This window comes from Antedon mediterranea, chromosome 2 (genome assembly GCF_964355755.1).
Source record: "Antedon mediterranea chromosome 2, ecAntMedi1.1, whole genome shotgun sequence".
NCBI classification, from domain to species: Eukaryota; Metazoa; Echinodermata; class Crinoidea; order Comatulida; family Antedonidae; genus Antedon; species Antedon mediterranea.
The window spans coordinates 8,228,814-8,246,404 of NC_092671.1; the positions used below are offsets into that span (position 1 = coordinate 8,228,814).

General features: G+C 31.9%; 1 protein-coding gene across 1 annotated transcript in view; it reads right to left on the bottom strand.

Moving 5' to 3' along the window:
• Positions 1–17,591, bottom strand: part of LOC140040266 (uncharacterized) — a 30,144-nt gene that overhangs the window by 11,349 nt on the left and 1,204 nt on the right. The window contains exons 2-21 of the mRNA XM_072086059.1: positions 16,253–16,510; positions 14,794–14,908; positions 14,365–14,537; positions 13,373–13,567; positions 12,477–12,594; positions 11,984–12,229; positions 11,084–11,244; positions 9,375–9,635; positions 8,759–8,902; positions 8,170–8,316; positions 7,310–7,426; positions 6,981–7,100; positions 6,259–6,464; positions 5,524–5,686; positions 4,975–5,226; positions 4,424–4,549; positions 2,993–3,286; positions 1,631–1,750; positions 786–908; positions 118–321 (exon numbers count right to left, since the gene is read on the bottom strand). Coding sequence (XP_071942160.1) covers positions 118–321; positions 786–908; positions 1,631–1,750; positions 2,993–3,286; positions 4,424–4,549; positions 4,975–5,226; positions 5,524–5,686; positions 6,259–6,464; positions 6,981–7,100; positions 7,310–7,426; positions 8,170–8,316; positions 8,759–8,902; positions 9,375–9,635; positions 11,084–11,244; positions 11,984–12,229; positions 12,477–12,594; positions 13,373–13,567; positions 14,365–14,537; positions 14,794–14,908; positions 16,253–16,510 — 3,543 coding nt within the window. The remainder of the gene's footprint in view (positions 1–117; positions 322–785; positions 909–1,630; positions 1,751–2,992; positions 3,287–4,423; positions 4,550–4,974; positions 5,227–5,523; positions 5,687–6,258; positions 6,465–6,980; positions 7,101–7,309; positions 7,427–8,169; positions 8,317–8,758; positions 8,903–9,374; positions 9,636–11,083; positions 11,245–11,983; positions 12,230–12,476; positions 12,595–13,372; positions 13,568–14,364; positions 14,538–14,793; positions 14,909–16,252; positions 16,511–17,591) is intronic.

The following is a 17,591-nucleotide window of genomic DNA, read 5'->3' on the forward strand; positions in this document are numbered from 1 at the left end:
TTTCTTCTTATTTTTTTTTCTATTATATTTTTTTATTTATTTTTGGATTTCGATGCAGAACTAGCTACACCGTAATGTAAACATACCTATTGTAAACAAAATAAAATTCATTCTTACCGCCTTTGTGGAAACTTTGTTCAGAAACTTGCCCGGGTGCCGGACCAGATAATTTCATAGACTTGTTGAAGTTTTCATACTCCATAAAAGGAAGTATTTCTGCCAGGTTTGTGATATCTGATTGTTGATACTTTGGCAGTACAGGTGGCATTAAAGTGCCACCTTCAAAAGAATTCAAATATTCTGTACTATATCCAGATGAACCTATATATAAAAAAGTTTTTTATTAAACTTTCTTGGGTTATTCTCAGTTCATTCAGTTAATATTGTTTTTCTTTTTTTTTATATTTGTGTCTGTTCGTAAAATTGAATGAACTGAAATAAAAGTATTAGCTAAATTAAAATAAATATATAGTTTAAAAAGAAACAATTTCTAAATACAATGTTAATTGGTCAGACGTTTTTTCATAATTTAACCTAGCTATCAGTGCAAGCTTGTGGTCTAGGGGTATGAACACCAGGTTCAAGTCCCAATTAAGAATTACTTGCAAATTGTCCTCAATATGTACGTAGAGTAGGGCAAACATCTGACCAATATTAATTTATCTAATTAATACTTCTGAACAAAGACATTTTACATGTTTGGCTTGCAGTATGCTATCAAAGCCATTGGTATCCAACTTAAAAAAAACACATTTATAGGACAACTTGTTTGATTTCCGACATACCTGAGCAATCGCTTGACGGACTACCCAATGACTGGTGGAAGCAGGTACAGCCAAAGCCACCATCTCTGTTCACACAAACAGCATGCTCATGACAAGGATTTGAAGACGCACATTCATCAATGTCTGTATATTTATTTTTTTAAATAGTGATGGTTAACAAATGGACAGTAAAAGTCTGAATCCGTTTCTGCAAGGTGTGTTTTGTGTTTTCATTATCATTTTAATCTTATCTGTACAACCTTCAACCATAAGTCATCATTCCTACAATTTCATTTTCATCTGTCATAATGTGAATATGATAAAATTACAATCGTTTATTTAATATTTTGTAGTATAGTCTGGTTTGTGGTACACCACATGTTTTCAATGAGAAATGAAGTTAGGAATGTAACTTGTTTTGGTTGTGATACACAAATGCCTTCTGCAGATAATGTAAGTAAGTTTAGGTGAATAATATTACATTACATATTACATACATTAATCTGCAGTCCTAATTCATCTTTGTATATCTTTTTGTATTCAGCACATTGAATTTAATTGCAACTTACTGAGATAAGTACTAAACTACTTTCTAAAGTTATGAAGTTCATATAATGGTCCTGTTCTGGATCAATTGAGCTGGCACCAGGATTTGAACCATGCGGTAGGTAAGCAGGTAAACCACTAAGCCCCCACACTGTATTATAATATTTATTCATACTGTATCTTTTTACTTTATTTTAAATTTTTAATGTGTTTTACAAATAGATTCATCTAAAATTCATTTTAAGAGAATTTTAGAAGAAATTTAGGAGAATGTCTTGGGTAAACAAGATCAGAACAAAGACTTTGTTTAAAAAATTCACCTATGCATCTCATTCCGTCACCTTCGTAACCCCTTTTACATTCGCATCGATAATCGCCAGGCTCATTATGACAAATTGCGTTACTGTCGCAGTAGTTAGTCACCTCACATTCGTTAATATCTAAGGTGAAAGAAAGATCAGAAAAGAAATGTATCAATGTACAAGCCATTGGATACATGTTTAACAAGCGCCTCTAGTCACAATCAAATTAAACACAAATTTGCTAAATAATTAAAAAACATCAATCATTAAATTGAATGGTATCATTAAGCTTAACAAAAAGACTTGTGTCTACAAGGTTAGCTATTTCATCAACCTTTCAGAGTATTGTTTCACTTTTTAAGAAAAATTACAAAACGAAAACAATAAAAATATCAAAGTGAAATTGAAAATAAATTTCTCATTGTAAAAAAAAAATCTGTGTTACCAATTTGAGCCTAGAAATTGAATTCTAGAAAACTTTTACTAGTACTGTACAATCTATATTTTGAGAACCGTTATTATAATTACTCTTTGTAAAGAAGAACAACACATAATACAATACTACAAATAAAAAAGCATATTATTCGATGTACAATACATTAATGTTTTGTGAAATTCAAAATTTTTTGTAAACATAATGTATGATAATTATTGTAGTTGTTTGTGTAAAAAGAATAATAAAAATGATTGGCTTTATACTGCAAAAACAACAATTAAATTTATTTTGGTGATTCAATCAAAAGGTACACCAACAAATATTTGTGAATTAAAGGAAATTGATCAAACTTATGTGAAATTTATCCCAACATTTATGAACATTATTTACATAATTATTTGGAAAGCAATTATTCTTTATCTAAAGTAATTTGATGGTTATCAAATTCTGCCTCAATGGTGATGGGATTTTGTTTTATTGATACAAATATATTTAATCAGAATATAAACAATTATAAACAATAGGAAATGTTCACTTAACATCACAATTTTAATTGGGTATTGATCGAATCGGGATGTAACAAAATGTACTTTAAAAGAGATGATTCTAAAATTGAACCTGATCCTATCTTAGCTCTCACTTTAGCAACAAAATGTGTTCATACACTTTGATATTTTACTTATTTTCAGGTTTTTTAAAAACAGTAATTTATTTATTTTAATTGTTTAAAAAATACCCAAAAACATGATTTGTGTTTTTGCTGGTTTTTGTATTTTTATGAATGATTTTTTTTGTGTGGATATTTTCTGATATTTTTATTGAAATGCTACATTTTATCTTTATGTGCTACTCCTGCCACTTTGTAGTTGTTTGTTTGTTGTTGTTGTTGTTGTTGATTGGCAATAAAGAATAAGAATTTTTCCTAAAATAAAATTTTAACTAACCTATACACATTGGTTTAAGTGAATTCCACATTCCTGTCTCCTTACACTTCAATTTGGGTGACCCATCGAGTCGGTATCCTATGTAACAGCGGAACAAAACAGTTGACCCAAAGGAATGTGAAAGCCCAAGTATTTGACCATTGTCAAACTGACCAAGCAGCGGACAGTCAATTTCGTTGCACTGTGCACCATCCCCATGAAATCCTTCTAAACATGTACAAGTGTACGCGCCATCGGTATTAGTACACTGTGCATTTTCGTTGCAGTTATTATTTTCTATGCATTCGTCAATATCTAAAAATAAAAACCAAAATAAAAGCGACATTATATTACTGATTTTTACACCCAGGGAGCAAAACTCCACATCATTATTCATTTAATTACAATTTTATGAGGTTAATTTATATCCCAGGGTGAGCTTATAGCCAAGCCAATAGTGCAATTATATTTGTTTGTACGTAGATTGGATACATACAGTATTATATCACCTTCGGTACCACACTTAATTTATTTGTATATTGAAACACTGATAACTCTGTTTTTTGTTTGTTTTTCAATAAACAGACCACGCAAACATCTAAACAAAGGTGTCGTCACAAAGTTTTATTTTTACAGTATTTTCAATATGTGATGAAATGTTAAATAGCATGCCCTCTGTTTTTTTTTAGCGCGTAATTTATATCTTTATTGCTCACTGTGTATTAGGTACTTTCAACTTTATTTATTATTTCTATTAGTTTGTCAGATAAAGGACTTTAATCGGTCATCGACATAATAAATGCATACTGTAATAAATTACATGGTGCCAACATATACACAAATAATAAAATACACCACTTGGATAGCATTGTACTTAATTACTTTAGTCTACACCATAAAAGCAGTTTAACGACTGGTAAAGTGGATATGAAGTTTGATTATTTATTATTCCAGGTAATGAATAGAGATTCTGGTAATTTTGAGATAAGTGTGATGATATGCATTGTCATATTCACTGATTTGAAAGATACACAAATCAAATTGTTATTATTTAAATATTGATTCAAAACTTTTTTTGAATAACACTGTAGTAACAGACAATGTTGTGACATGTTTGGCACCCGATACTCAAGGGTGTAAACATCGTTGTTCACGATAGTTAAGCCTATATACTGCTCACATTTATAGTTAATTAAAACCTTACACAGGTAAACAAGACTACTTGACTTTTATTACTTTCACTACAACCACTATTCACAATAACTATGGCCAACCATTATCAAGGGGAAACTTTGAAAAGTAAAAGGGTAATTTCAAAAAGAATTTTCACTGTCCAAAAAAAGAGGAGATATTAAGGTCACCAATTAAGAAACTGTACGTGACAATATGATATACTGTAAGCAGAGCTGATGCCATTCTAAGCATCAAATTCAATGTATGTGTACAATTTACCAAGACAATTACTTCCAGTCTTCTTGTATCCTTTGTGACATACACACTTATAAGATCCAGGTAGATTTTGACATTCTGACATCTCGGCTAAACATGTATCAGTTGACTCCAAGCACTCATCCACATCTAGAAAAAAAAATTCAAGAAATCACAAACTTTAAATGCGGATTTTTGGGCAAAACCAATGCAACATCTTATTTTGTGAATGAAAGCGATGAGAATATAAGGTCTTGCTAGAGAAGAACAAAACTTATAATCAAAACAGAGCTTCTGTATTCATCGTAGAATGAAAAATTTTCCCTGTATCTAGTGTACCATAACCCTTGAACAAAACTTTTAAGACATTATATAATTTTATCATGGAATTTAAGAGAACTACAGTACATATTTTTCAGGAGTAATCTTGAAGTTTGTAACATCGCTGTGCTTTATTTATTTAAATTTTATTGATAAAGTGACCCTTGTGTGAAAATATGCAGGGCTTAGTGTGAATTTTCATCCTCCAGCACTTTTCTGTCATGATGCTGAATGTCCCTAACAACATAGTTTACCTGGTTGGTCATGAAACAGCCTTGTAGCCACTTGATATCCATCTTTGTCATAGCCATAATAAATCAGAAATCCTAGGCTGCTTGATGGTAACTTCTCTACACGGTATTCATAGGTTAATCGTGGTGGAACTAAAACAGTGTAGTTGCCAGTCGATGGGTTCACCCATTTGCCTGACCAGGACTTATCAGGAAAAACACCATAGTAATAAACAGACAACTCAAATGGTGTACCAGGTATCTTGGGACCAAGTTCTGCAATTAAGAATATAAAATAGTAATTACTGTATTATGAAGGGCATAGATGTAATTGTACTGGGTGGAGGTGGGGGTACTTTGAAGCCATTCATCCAGCCTAATTTCAACACAGAACTCACTCTAGAAAACTCTGGGTTATTCCTTCTCCTGGACTTAACATTTGAACACCTACCCCATAGCCTTTTCTGACTGCATTCCTTCACACATAAACACACTTATATAAGAAAGTGTAAGTGACTTGTTAGGGAAAAAAATAAAACAATTACAAAAACAGAGTTAGTTAGAATCTCCTACCAATGGAACGATGCACCAACTTAAACATGTAGTAAGGAGGTGGAATGTGGCCATTGCGTACTTCAACTTTGTAAAAATTCTCAGCAAAATCACTCTCCCAACACTTGATGCCTTTGCGAGTTCCATTCTCTGAAACCATGAATTTAGTTGGTTCTGCTTTATACTGGAAAAAAAAGAAATAAATAAAATCAATTTTAAAGATAATCAAAGTGTATACTTATTGAATACTACTAGCAACCCAAAGATGCTGATTGCACATTTCACCTGGAAGGTGGTAAGCATGCGTATTTCAGTTGATTTTGATACAAGAGCTTGAGTTTACATCATTTCTGTTAATTTGCATTGGAAAATCAATTTTAAGCCATAAATCATGCGAGTGACTGGTCAAGTTAGGACAGTGGAAATTTAATACCTTGCCATACATCGGCAAGGGTTTAAGCCTCACTTGCTCCATGGTCCTGGTGGTAAAACGAGTCTTTTCGCATAACGACTATAAACCGTAGGTCCAGTGTCAGTGGCTCATGTGCACTTTAAAGAACCTAGTACACCTTTCAAGACGAGTAGTGGGTTACTCCGGTGTACTAGTATACACACAGTCACTGTCACACACAGACACTTATCATAACTTATCAAGGGGGCCCTTTGATTGTCAGCATACGCTGTTTAGGGTCACCCTCTATAAATAATAATAATATATATAAGACCAAACAGTCTCTACAACTGCAAGTAGTTTACCCCAACTGCATTTGGTCCATTTGTATTCAATTCAGCCCAGTGTTTACTCCACACCACATCCTTCAGTTTATAAATACCGCTAATGTTCACAGCAAATGTGATGTCACAACTACGCATCTGGTCCGATTCAATGATGCACAGTTTGCTTTCCTTTAAAACACTGGTACATATATGCGAATCTATTAAGGCCACATCCACAGCAATAGCTTAAAAACACAAACATTGATAAATGATAATTCTATTCAATTTAACAAGAAATGCATTATAGACAAGTAAAAGAAGTAGTGTATTGAATGAGTAGATGTAAATGATGTTTTTACATAAGAATTGAAATTATAAATTTGGCCTATGCTGGTACATGAGTGAACAAGAGTAAACTGTGTGATTATTCAGAACTAAATTCCAGCACTTTTATAAGAAATAATATTCAAGAACATCTATACATTATAATGTTGATAGTGAAAACAGTAAGTTTTAATTGTTGTGTTTTTAGCCTACAAGTTTTTGTTATGTTTAAACTTATGGTATATTTCTACTTAAAGTAAGGTTTCTGGTACACCATATCTAAAAAAGGAAGTATGTAAAAGTTCAGAATTCTTCAACTTTACAGTTGTTTACAACTGCCATCTTCTGGAATCAAAATCAGCTGAATGTAATCTTACTACCTTTTGTGGGAATTATATAGTATATATCTAAAATCTTATAAAGGTATGTGATCTTACCAATGCAGTGTTTTCCATCACCCTCATAGCCATTGTGACATTTACATGAGTAGGAACCTTGATTATTTAAGCAATCAGCATGGGGACTACAATCATTGACATCAATACATTCATTGACATCTAAATTAGAATAAAGGGTACTCATGTTAAAAATAAACTAAAGACAGACTTCCTAGACTAATTCATGTATTTACTTTTGATGTATTCCATGCATAACTTACCCAACAACAAAAAAATCAAATTATGTAATTAAATTACAGTTCATTTTTATCCTTTTTTAATAATATATTCATTTTAATCATTTTAAAAATCTAAATGTATTAATAAACCTTCTGAACAAGTTTCTCCTTGGTATCCATAGTAACAGAGGCAGCGATATCCAGCTTCCGTTCCATCATCCAGGCATTTACCATTAGTGCAAGGATATGCGTCACAAGATGTTGACTCTAAGAAAAACATAAAGAAAAGAAATTAGTAAACATATTAGTCAACTGTTTGTATAGAAAGCTAATAGTCTATTGTTCAGTTTAAAATAACAAGTATAATGACAAATATCAAAACAACTGTAGAAATATTATCGATTGATTTTTTTTAATCAAAAGGTTATTAATGTGGCATTTATAATTTAAAAAAGAAAAGTTCAAAATTTGTTTACGTAAAAAGATAAAATGATCAACAAGAGGTCAATAATTGCTCACTATAATATACTTGCATTTAATTATGTATAACCCATTAAAAATACATATTTAAAGAATTGAAATGTGATTAAAAGAGCCTACTTATCTGAACAGAATATAGCTTTGTCTACACTGTCAAACTAGTTTTTAAAAAAAAGTGCGATGTGCCTAAATATGGTAGTGATAAGATATCATCGTGTCCATATATGGGAACATTAAATGTTTTGTCACATAAAGTTTGATAGTGTAGACAGAGCTTTACAAACTCAATAGTGAATACACACTGGGGCACACACCATACAAAGAACAGCTCATGACCTGTGTATAAATTTTGCTAGGTGATGTGAAAGGGCTACATGATGCAAAAGACAAAACGAATGTATTTGTCATTGTCTGTGCATATATACTTTCATCGTTTCCATATTCTGAAATTATTTTGGTTGGTGAAATGTGAAGCTATCACAACACTGTTTGTAAGCATTCCATTACATCAGAATATAGATACCACATACCTTGTTCACAATTAATCCCCCTGTAGTTGTCTGTACAGTGACATTTATAAGTATATGCCGTCTTCTTTGTACCATTTAACTTAAAAGTATGTTGTTTGTGCGCACAGGTGCCTCCATGTTTACAAGGATAGCTGAGACATGGATATTCTATCAAATTCAATATAAGAAGTAGTGTTTATAATAATAAGTATAAGTACTGTACTGCTTAATAGAGATATACTGTATTAGAACGTAAGGGCAAAATGAATATGTTTGAATTGAAGGACAAAAGAGAGACACACAGATATAGTTATATTACTCATCATTACAGCTTTAGATTTTAAAAAAAATTATCCTTCACATACAACTGGTCAATAGAAATGGTAAATAAAATAATTACATGTGGTTCATATGCTTGTGTATATTCATATTATAACAGCCGATAATGTGAACCAAATATTTGGTTGTACAAGTAGAGAATTTAGGAACAACACTGTACACTGGTCCTTGTGATATGTGGCTGGCTAAATAGTGTTGTTATTTATACAGTAATTTGTTTTACATGATACAACACCTCCTATGCTTTAGATATAAATACATTAAAACACACCTTTGAAGTCTGTATCACCTTTACTGCTCTGGTCAAGATCCTTCAGAATCTTCTGGTGGTGAGCATCTTCATCTTTAGCTGGTTCCGCATCATTTGACATATTTGCTTCGTGTTTAGAGCCATCATTTGTAATTGACTTGTAACCTGATGGAAAATTAAAATAAAGCACCATGAATAGATTTGAGAAAACTATGAAAACATTAGTGTACAATTTCAAACCTTGGCACAGATATAGTGTTAAATAGAATTAAATAATTTTAAATAAAAAATTGACTTCCAGTAATTGCAGTCACTTTTCTGAACTTACATGTCTCCACAAAATGGCGAATCAATTACAAAGCTCTGTCTACACTATCAAACTTTATGTGACAAAAAAATGTGATGTGCCCATATTGATGATGTCATATCACTACCATATTTGGGCATATCACTTACCATATTTGGGCATTTTTGTTGTCAAACTAGCTTGATAGTGTAGACAAAGCTTAACCTACTCAAACCATGGAGCACAACATACACAACCTCCGGTGTATGTAAAATTCAGAGCTTTGCTTGGTCGATTGTGAAAGGGGTATAATTTTAGATTAATAAGATGAAAATAACATTTAAAAATTACCGTTGACATTTAAAAAAAACTTGTCAGAAGGAACTAAATCGAACCCATTAAAATACTGGCAGGTGAACACCTTAGGCCGGTCAACAGGTACAATGATGGTCTGTCTACCTGTGTACTCATCAAGCTCTCTGCTACCTGAAATCCAGCGTAGTTGTGATCGGAACACAGGGGGTAGATCAAAGGGGCAAGTCAGTTTCAGGTTTTCACCCATATCAACAGTGTGGTTATAAACAACTTTGTTGATTTCTGGTTTGTCTATGCCTACAAGATAAAATAAATGTTAATAAAAACTCTTAGAAAGTTACTTTTATATTTATTTCTACCAAATAAGTTTTCTTTTTCAGTAGATTTTCCTGTTTTGGACAACTTGGTTGCTTTTGGATTAAGATAATGAAAAAAAATGATTAGATAAAAGCAATAGTACACAGTTTGCAGGTAAATGTTTGATTGTGATTATAAATGTATCAGTTTTTATATTAAAAAAAGCCTCTGCATTTCAGTCAATTTGAAAGTGTGCCTTTTATTCCTAGATTTGTTTACAGGTATTTAGATTTTAACTATTTCATGGATTTTAATTTTTTTATTAAGAATCTCCATTCTGGTGCACCACTTGAGAGTGATTTATTTCGCTTTTTGGATTTTGAACTATTTTCTTTTGTTTTGTTATGTATTTGTTCTTTTCTGATAAAATAAATGAAGGAGTGCAAGTCTTTAATTTAAACATTTTACTTCCATAATAAATCAATTTGAAATTTTTTTAAAGTATACTGCCATATCTTCTACAGGTATATACCTTTATATCATCTCATTTATAATGATGAAGTAATTTGCCTTTATTTGATGCATTGGTACTTATACAATATTAAATTAAATGTCAGGTAGCTTCCTTAACTTGATAAAACAGCGTCTTGATTAATTTCCATACCTACGTCTTAAATTACAGTTTAATTATAGGAAGTTAGTTTAAGTACTAATTCACTGTACTGAGCGCCCCTTGCTTTAATGAATCAAAAGGTCTTGCTTCAGACTGCCCCTTCCTCTAATTCATCAATGGCAATTCCACCTTGAACATACAAGAGTAAAGACATGGAAGTACTAAGGGCATAAACTTGTGCTATCCATCAAAGTTGTTTAAAAAACATTGGCTAATGAAGAGTATTAAATTGTATGTGTTCCTTATTTTACTATAGTTTTAAAGAAACTAGCTATTGTTTTTCTTGAAAACTTTAACTTGACAGATCTCCTATTTTCTTCTATGTACTTAATTAATATTATAACACACCTAATTGTATCCTTGTCATTTGATTGATCATTTTGTATCACACGCCATGCATTATTTCGATTGAAGGTACTATTGCACGGTAAACTTTTTGTAAATAATTGCAATGCAGTAAGCCTGAATATTGCACAACAAGAAACTCCTGTAGATTGTTCCGCCTATAACTGCTCTGTTCTTGTGGCAAAATTCGATTGAACATGAAAGCAGAAGATTATTTGACTAAAAGTTTACTCTACAATACAACTATGTTTTATAAAACAAATAACATTTTGAAATAATTGAAGTTCAATCGGTGTTATACAGTCAACTCTAGCACGCCTAAATAGTGATAAAACATAATATAAATTATTTTTCAACCAATGTATATAAATACGAATGTCTACTCCTTTCTAATAATTATCTGGATAAATATATCTATGTTCCTACTTACCATGAAACTGTACAAACATAGTTGCTACTTGCTTCGGACTTAGAACCACCTGATTCCATATGAGGAGCTCATCTACCAGACCATGTAACTCAGATGATTCGGCTTGAATTCGTATATCAGCCATTCCTAACACAAATGATGATTGTGTTTCTGGAGATGGTCTACAAATGCAAACAAAATGTAATTCTAATAATAAAATGGTTGGTTTAAGTCTAAATACAGTCTTGTATACTAGAAATTGATAAGATATGCAGTACATTTCTTCATGAATATATTAAAGCTCTGTCTACACTATCAAACTATATGTGACCAAAAAATGTAATGTGGCCATTATATGGACATGATGACATCATATCATATGGTAGTGGTATGCCCAGATAAGGTAGTGATATGACATCACCATGGCCATATTTGGGCACCAACTAAGTGTAGACTGAGCTTTAGTCTAAAGCTCTGTCTACACTATCAAACTGTATGTAACAAAAAAATGTTGTGCCCACATATGGACATGGTGATGTCATATCACTACCTTATCTGGGCATACCACTACCATATTTTGACACATCACACTTCAAACTAGTTGATAGTGTAGACAGAGCTTAATATGGAAGGTTTTCATAAAAGAGAAAGCAGGAAAAGATTTCGTTAAATTCCAGAAACATCGTCTAATCAAACAACTCGGTCACAGAGAACGTTTTTTAAAGCTGTCTACACTATCAAAATAATTCTGATGTGCCCAAATATGGTGTTGATATGTCCAAATATGGTAGTGAAATGACATCATCATGTCCATATGGGCACATCACATTTTTTGTCACATAAAGTTTGATAGTGTAGACAGAGCTGTACCCAGATTACTTTATCATATCCACAAATATTTCATCTAGAAAACTAAATTACTTTGCAAGACTTTGCCCAAGTGTTGATCCTTTCACTTCTCCGTTGACGAACACACGGCATTCGCTAATTGGACTCCATGTAATGACCAAGAACTGCCAATGACTACTCTGAAGATTGAAGATAAGTTTCCATTTCTGGTCACCCGATGTGATGTCTGCCATACATTTCAGGAGATCCTTTTGCTGTTTTTCTCCTGTACAGGTAATGCATAGTCCATAAGGTCGAGTACACAACACGTCAGTAGAACTGAATGATATAAGTTATAATAATTTTTGAATATTGTGTAACTAAATTCTAGTGTAAAAAAACAACACTTCTATGTGTAATTGTGGCAAAATTGAAGGTAAAGGGTGGTCATTAGATCTTCACTAGCAGGTTTATCTGGATAGCAAATATAGACTCAAACAGGAGTCACGATTGGAGGATAAGTTACAAGTATTTTATCAAACTTTTGATACAATTACTTAATCTATTTATACTATGTTTACACTACCTTATCAACGGAATCATTTTTATTTTTAACCAGATTGATAAACTAAAACCATCATGACAAACTTGAGGATCTATAACACACTCTTCAATGCTTTTGCTATCTAAAAGTTCAAGTTTTCCTACAGATAAAACAAACATGTATTACACAAAGGTATCATTGGAAAACATCTAAGAAATCATATCAGTCCTACTGTATTAGTTGTTAATTTTACTCATTTGTTTTTGAGAATGTCCATGATGGTTCCAAAACGTTGATATTTGTGGCACATGCAAGCAAAAATGGACATAAGTCGCATGTATAGATTTGTAGAGACAGCCAAAAACAATAAAAGGCTGAAAAATTAAATTTGTTTGATTTTTACAGAGAATGATAACTGAAACAGTATTTATTTACATTACCTTGGTGTTTTCTATTTAAATTTCTAAAATAAATGTTAACATTTTGTGTGGTATGTTGGTTAAAAAGATTGTGTAAATTATGTATGATTTATGTATCATAAAACCTATTACGTTTTATGCTTAAATTGAAATTGTTCCAGTGGTTTGTTTTTAATTTCGAATGTCTGATTTCCCTTGCATATGCTACATATATGTTTATTCAACTTTTTAAATGAATTTAGGACATAATAGAAGTACTGTACAGACATTTATAAGACTCCAATATCACATTTCCGTATATATTTGTATGAGTTTTTTATGCTGTAAAAGTTGTTAATACCTTTTTAGATCAAAAGCATACAAAGGTATTTTATGATTGTGAATTGTTTAATTATATACTATGGAAACTTATTTGGTTTTTTTTATTTTAAGGTTGTATTAAATAATAGACATGGTTAAAAACCAACAAATGCGACACAATAACAAACAATACTTCACAAACTTATTTTTAATAATTACCATTACAGTTTTCATTCTTCATATTCATAGATATAGCCTCTTCGGATATGCCTTTCTTAGTTTCGATACAACCAGCATTTACTTGCCCTGGGCTAGCACTTCCTGTCACCAAGTCTAGTACTTTGACCCCATCTTTAATCGATCTAAGTACATTCAAATTCCAATGGTGAGATAGTTTTTCTGCAACTGGTATGACTAAAATTAAAACATATAAAGAACATTTACATGAAATTCTATTATGGTCCTAGAGCAACACATGCAATTTAAAACATATACTGTAGTACCAAACTATATGCATATTAAAATTGCATTATTTATCTAAAAAGTTTTTACACATTCTAAAATAATGTCCAATGTAAAATCACTACTTTAAAAATGTCCGATTTATCTTCTACCAGCTGCCCTTGTTTTACCATATTTAATGAGGGTGATCCATCCAGCAATTGCTGATCATTAGGGACCCTCAGAGGTTCACTAGACAAACACAAGATGCTCTACATAAACAAAGTCTTATTACAAGTCTTTGGGAGTGGAGTTGTAATTTACTCCTTAGAAAAAATCCTGACATGTGACAGGACTTGAACCCAGGACCCTGGAGTGGTAGCCAAGCATCATAACCACCAAGCCACAACTCACACAACTTGTCACTTTAGGATTCCCATTTTATGATATTCCGTTATTGTTAAAATAATGTCATATAAAAATAATGTGTCTTGTGTGTAATTTATCACATTTATCTATGGTTGTCATGAATTGAATACTACAATAAATTTTGTGTATTTAGGAATTGTCATCAATATTAGTACACTAACAGAACATAATCTGTAATACTATTATAATACAACAATGTATAACATTCACAATAAAACAAATATATAATAGATATTGATTCAGTGCCCTTAAGCGCATAAAAAAATCATCAATACTAAAAACAAAATTACATAATAGCCATAACCTTACAAACTACAAATTAGGCGCAATGTATACATTACCTGGCTTTTTTAAGGTGAAATTAATATTTATTGATGATTTTTTATCTTTGCCTTGCAGGGCACATGTGTACGTTCCAAACAACCCTTGTTGTATTTTCGGAATCGACATCTGCTGCTTGTCATCACTCAAGAGGGCGCCATGACGTGAACTCACCACATTCTGATCTTTGTACCTGCAAAAGATAAATGAATTTGTCTGGAAATGTTATTTTATTTTACTAGCTGTACATTGAGGTGACATTTACAGGATGACTTAGATTAGCCCTTGATAGTAAATGTTATAAATAGTTATTGGCACATGCACATACTCAATTTTTTTTAAATGTTTAGCTAGGGAAATGACCATCGCCAGACAAGGAGAGAATCTTTAAGGGATCCGTATCTGGCATGCACTGGAATCTTGAAAACAATGTATAAATAAGTACCTACCACACAAGTGAAGATGTTGATGCTCCATGAACTTTAACCTTAAATTTGATCGAGTTTCCCAGTGGTCTATAAACGGTACTTGGGTATGTTGGAGGGTCTTTGGTCAATTCCTGAGCTAAAATAAACATACACTACATTATTAAATTGAAAATATGCAAAGGCCTTTGTATTCATTAGAAACTGATAGTGAAATCTAAAAAAAGGTTAGTCCTAGGACTATCACAACGAATTTTAATTGTACAGTCCACAAACAAACATGAATATCATACAGTACAGTAAGTACTGTATGATAAGCAATACAGTATACTTTGGTTTGGTCATGTACTAGGCCTAATAAGAGAATTGCTTGCAAATAATTTTGCAGGATAAAACATCGTTTAAAAAAGTGTTCTTGTAGGTCTAAGCAACATTGTTAATTTTTTTTTTAAACACAAAGATTTACTAAAGTCAGAAAACCAATTAACAATTTGGAGGCTTAAGTATGACTTTCAAAAATTAACAAACTTTACATACACCTGAAATAAAAACTCAATATAGGTTAAATGTATCAAGTGTCTACTAGGAATAAAAAAAGTAATGTTTTTCTTAGCTATTACAGCTTGATTTCCCCATTGTATGATTCCAATTATGATACAAGCAATACAATGTTTATTCCAATTAATTCATATTTTTTTCACTTACCTGAAGTAAATTGAAAATGATTTTGAGTGACAGCTAAGGTTTGTCCAATGGGAGAACTTTACAGGGACGGTGTTTGAAATAGGGCCACAACCTTTCTTAAACGATGAGTCATTTTGATTGCAGAAGGATAATCGGGAGTTACCCCTTTACAGAGGGTATAGAACATCAATGACCCATTTATTTCATTTAATCATGATACATTTTGACGTCTAAATTTGTATTTTAGTAGCTGACATTAAGACCGTCGTATGCTTTTAATAAAGATTGGTGATAAAGTGTTCAGTTCGTTTACGACATAAAAGACAAATGAAATTTTAATTTTAGCTCAATGGTTATAAATAAGAGATAAATTATTGAATTAATTATTTTAGAATCAGATTTATTGACGATTTAACAATCTTTAAAGCAATGTTCCAGAGAGAATACTGTTCCAACAATTATACTAAATATACTAAATAATTTGTATTTGAAAGCAATTGAATTGAATGATAGGACAAAAATTGATGTTGTTTGCAAGACAAAGTACAAAAGTGAGGTTTGCGGCGGACAACACTATTCCTTTTAATAAAACGAATGAAGACGGTTGTACCATAATATCCTAAACCTCAAGACATTCTTAGTCATATGGGGTACTAAGCCATTTTCCACGGTTTTTGGTCGATTTCATAAAAGTAATTCAGTAAAAAGTAATATTTTTAGTTTTTCTACAGTATTATACTTTTTTCAAATATAAAAATAAGACAATTGATGAAACAAAAGAAACAAATGTTGAACGTACCTCGTAATAAACGGAATCGTCGTTTTGCAAGAAAATAATTCTTATCACTGTATATGATACAAACATACATTTGATAATCTTTGTTTTCAATACGTTGTATTACAAGTTTCTTTCCATCGTCTTCAAGTTCGGCATTATTAGGAAGATTGGAATGTGCGCCCTCTATATACCAATCTATGAGTGATGCATACTTTGGTAGCTGGATATAATCATTAATGTTTATCACTACTGACGCTCCAAGTAATTTCGGGCCAATTTCTAATATGATAAAAAAAAAAAACCTAATACACCAATACTTATTTTACTATTTAATATTACTACATCATATTCAATCAAATCTTATACTAGTTGATGGCTATTAGTTAGTCTCAATATAGAGACTAATTGCTTCCTTTGACACAAAGTATATCCTTTGAATATTAAAACACATCCATGTCAAATGTTACAGTAACACAAGGGAGATGACCAATGCAGAGGTTTTTTTTACTACTGTACATGAACATGTCTAGGCTCAGTTGTATAACTGTTTCTACGACAAGTTTTATGACTCACAAACAGGAGTGTCAATTGATATCCATTTTCTTTATGCAAAGAAAGTACATTAATAATTATAATAATATACAGTTAAGAGTGAGCACCTTCTTTGGAACACCTCTATTCAGTGGTACATGTAAAGATACAGTTAAAGGGGGAGGGGGGGTGGACACCACTAGTAAGTCACTTTATGTGAACTAAAAGGAGGGACAATAAATGTTGAAACACATGATGAACACGAGAGAGAAGACACCCTGGTGTCCCTATAATAGTGGTTCTACTAATAAGCATGGGTAATATAATATAGCAAATAATATTTAAATGGTTCTTTTTTATTCTTATTGTTTTTTCTTTTCATTACACTAAAATAATAGTTAACAGAGGGTGAAAAGCTCCTGGTTCAGCACTAATAAGGGGCCCTCCAATGGTAATTCAGCTAAGGTCATTTCATTGGGCTGCTCATGCTTTGGGGCCCCTTAAGTTCTGGGCCCTAAGGTTTAGCCAGTGAGCACTTATAGCCACTACACCACTGCACTAAAAGAGTATGTATTTAAATTAACTGTTAGCGTCAGTTATTAAGAAACCATAACATAACTAAGCCTAAAATAAACTGTTTAAAACTTAATAGACTCAGTAAAAATAAAATGCATATATGTATTTTAAACTTTAAAGGAAGCACCACCCTTCCAATTAAGACATACAGTAAGACCAGTTGTTAATTGGTCAGGAAATTAGCATAGCATCCTTCCACTAGTAAAAAGCTGTGAAGCGTATAATGGACTAGGAGGTCTGGGTTAGTCAGTTT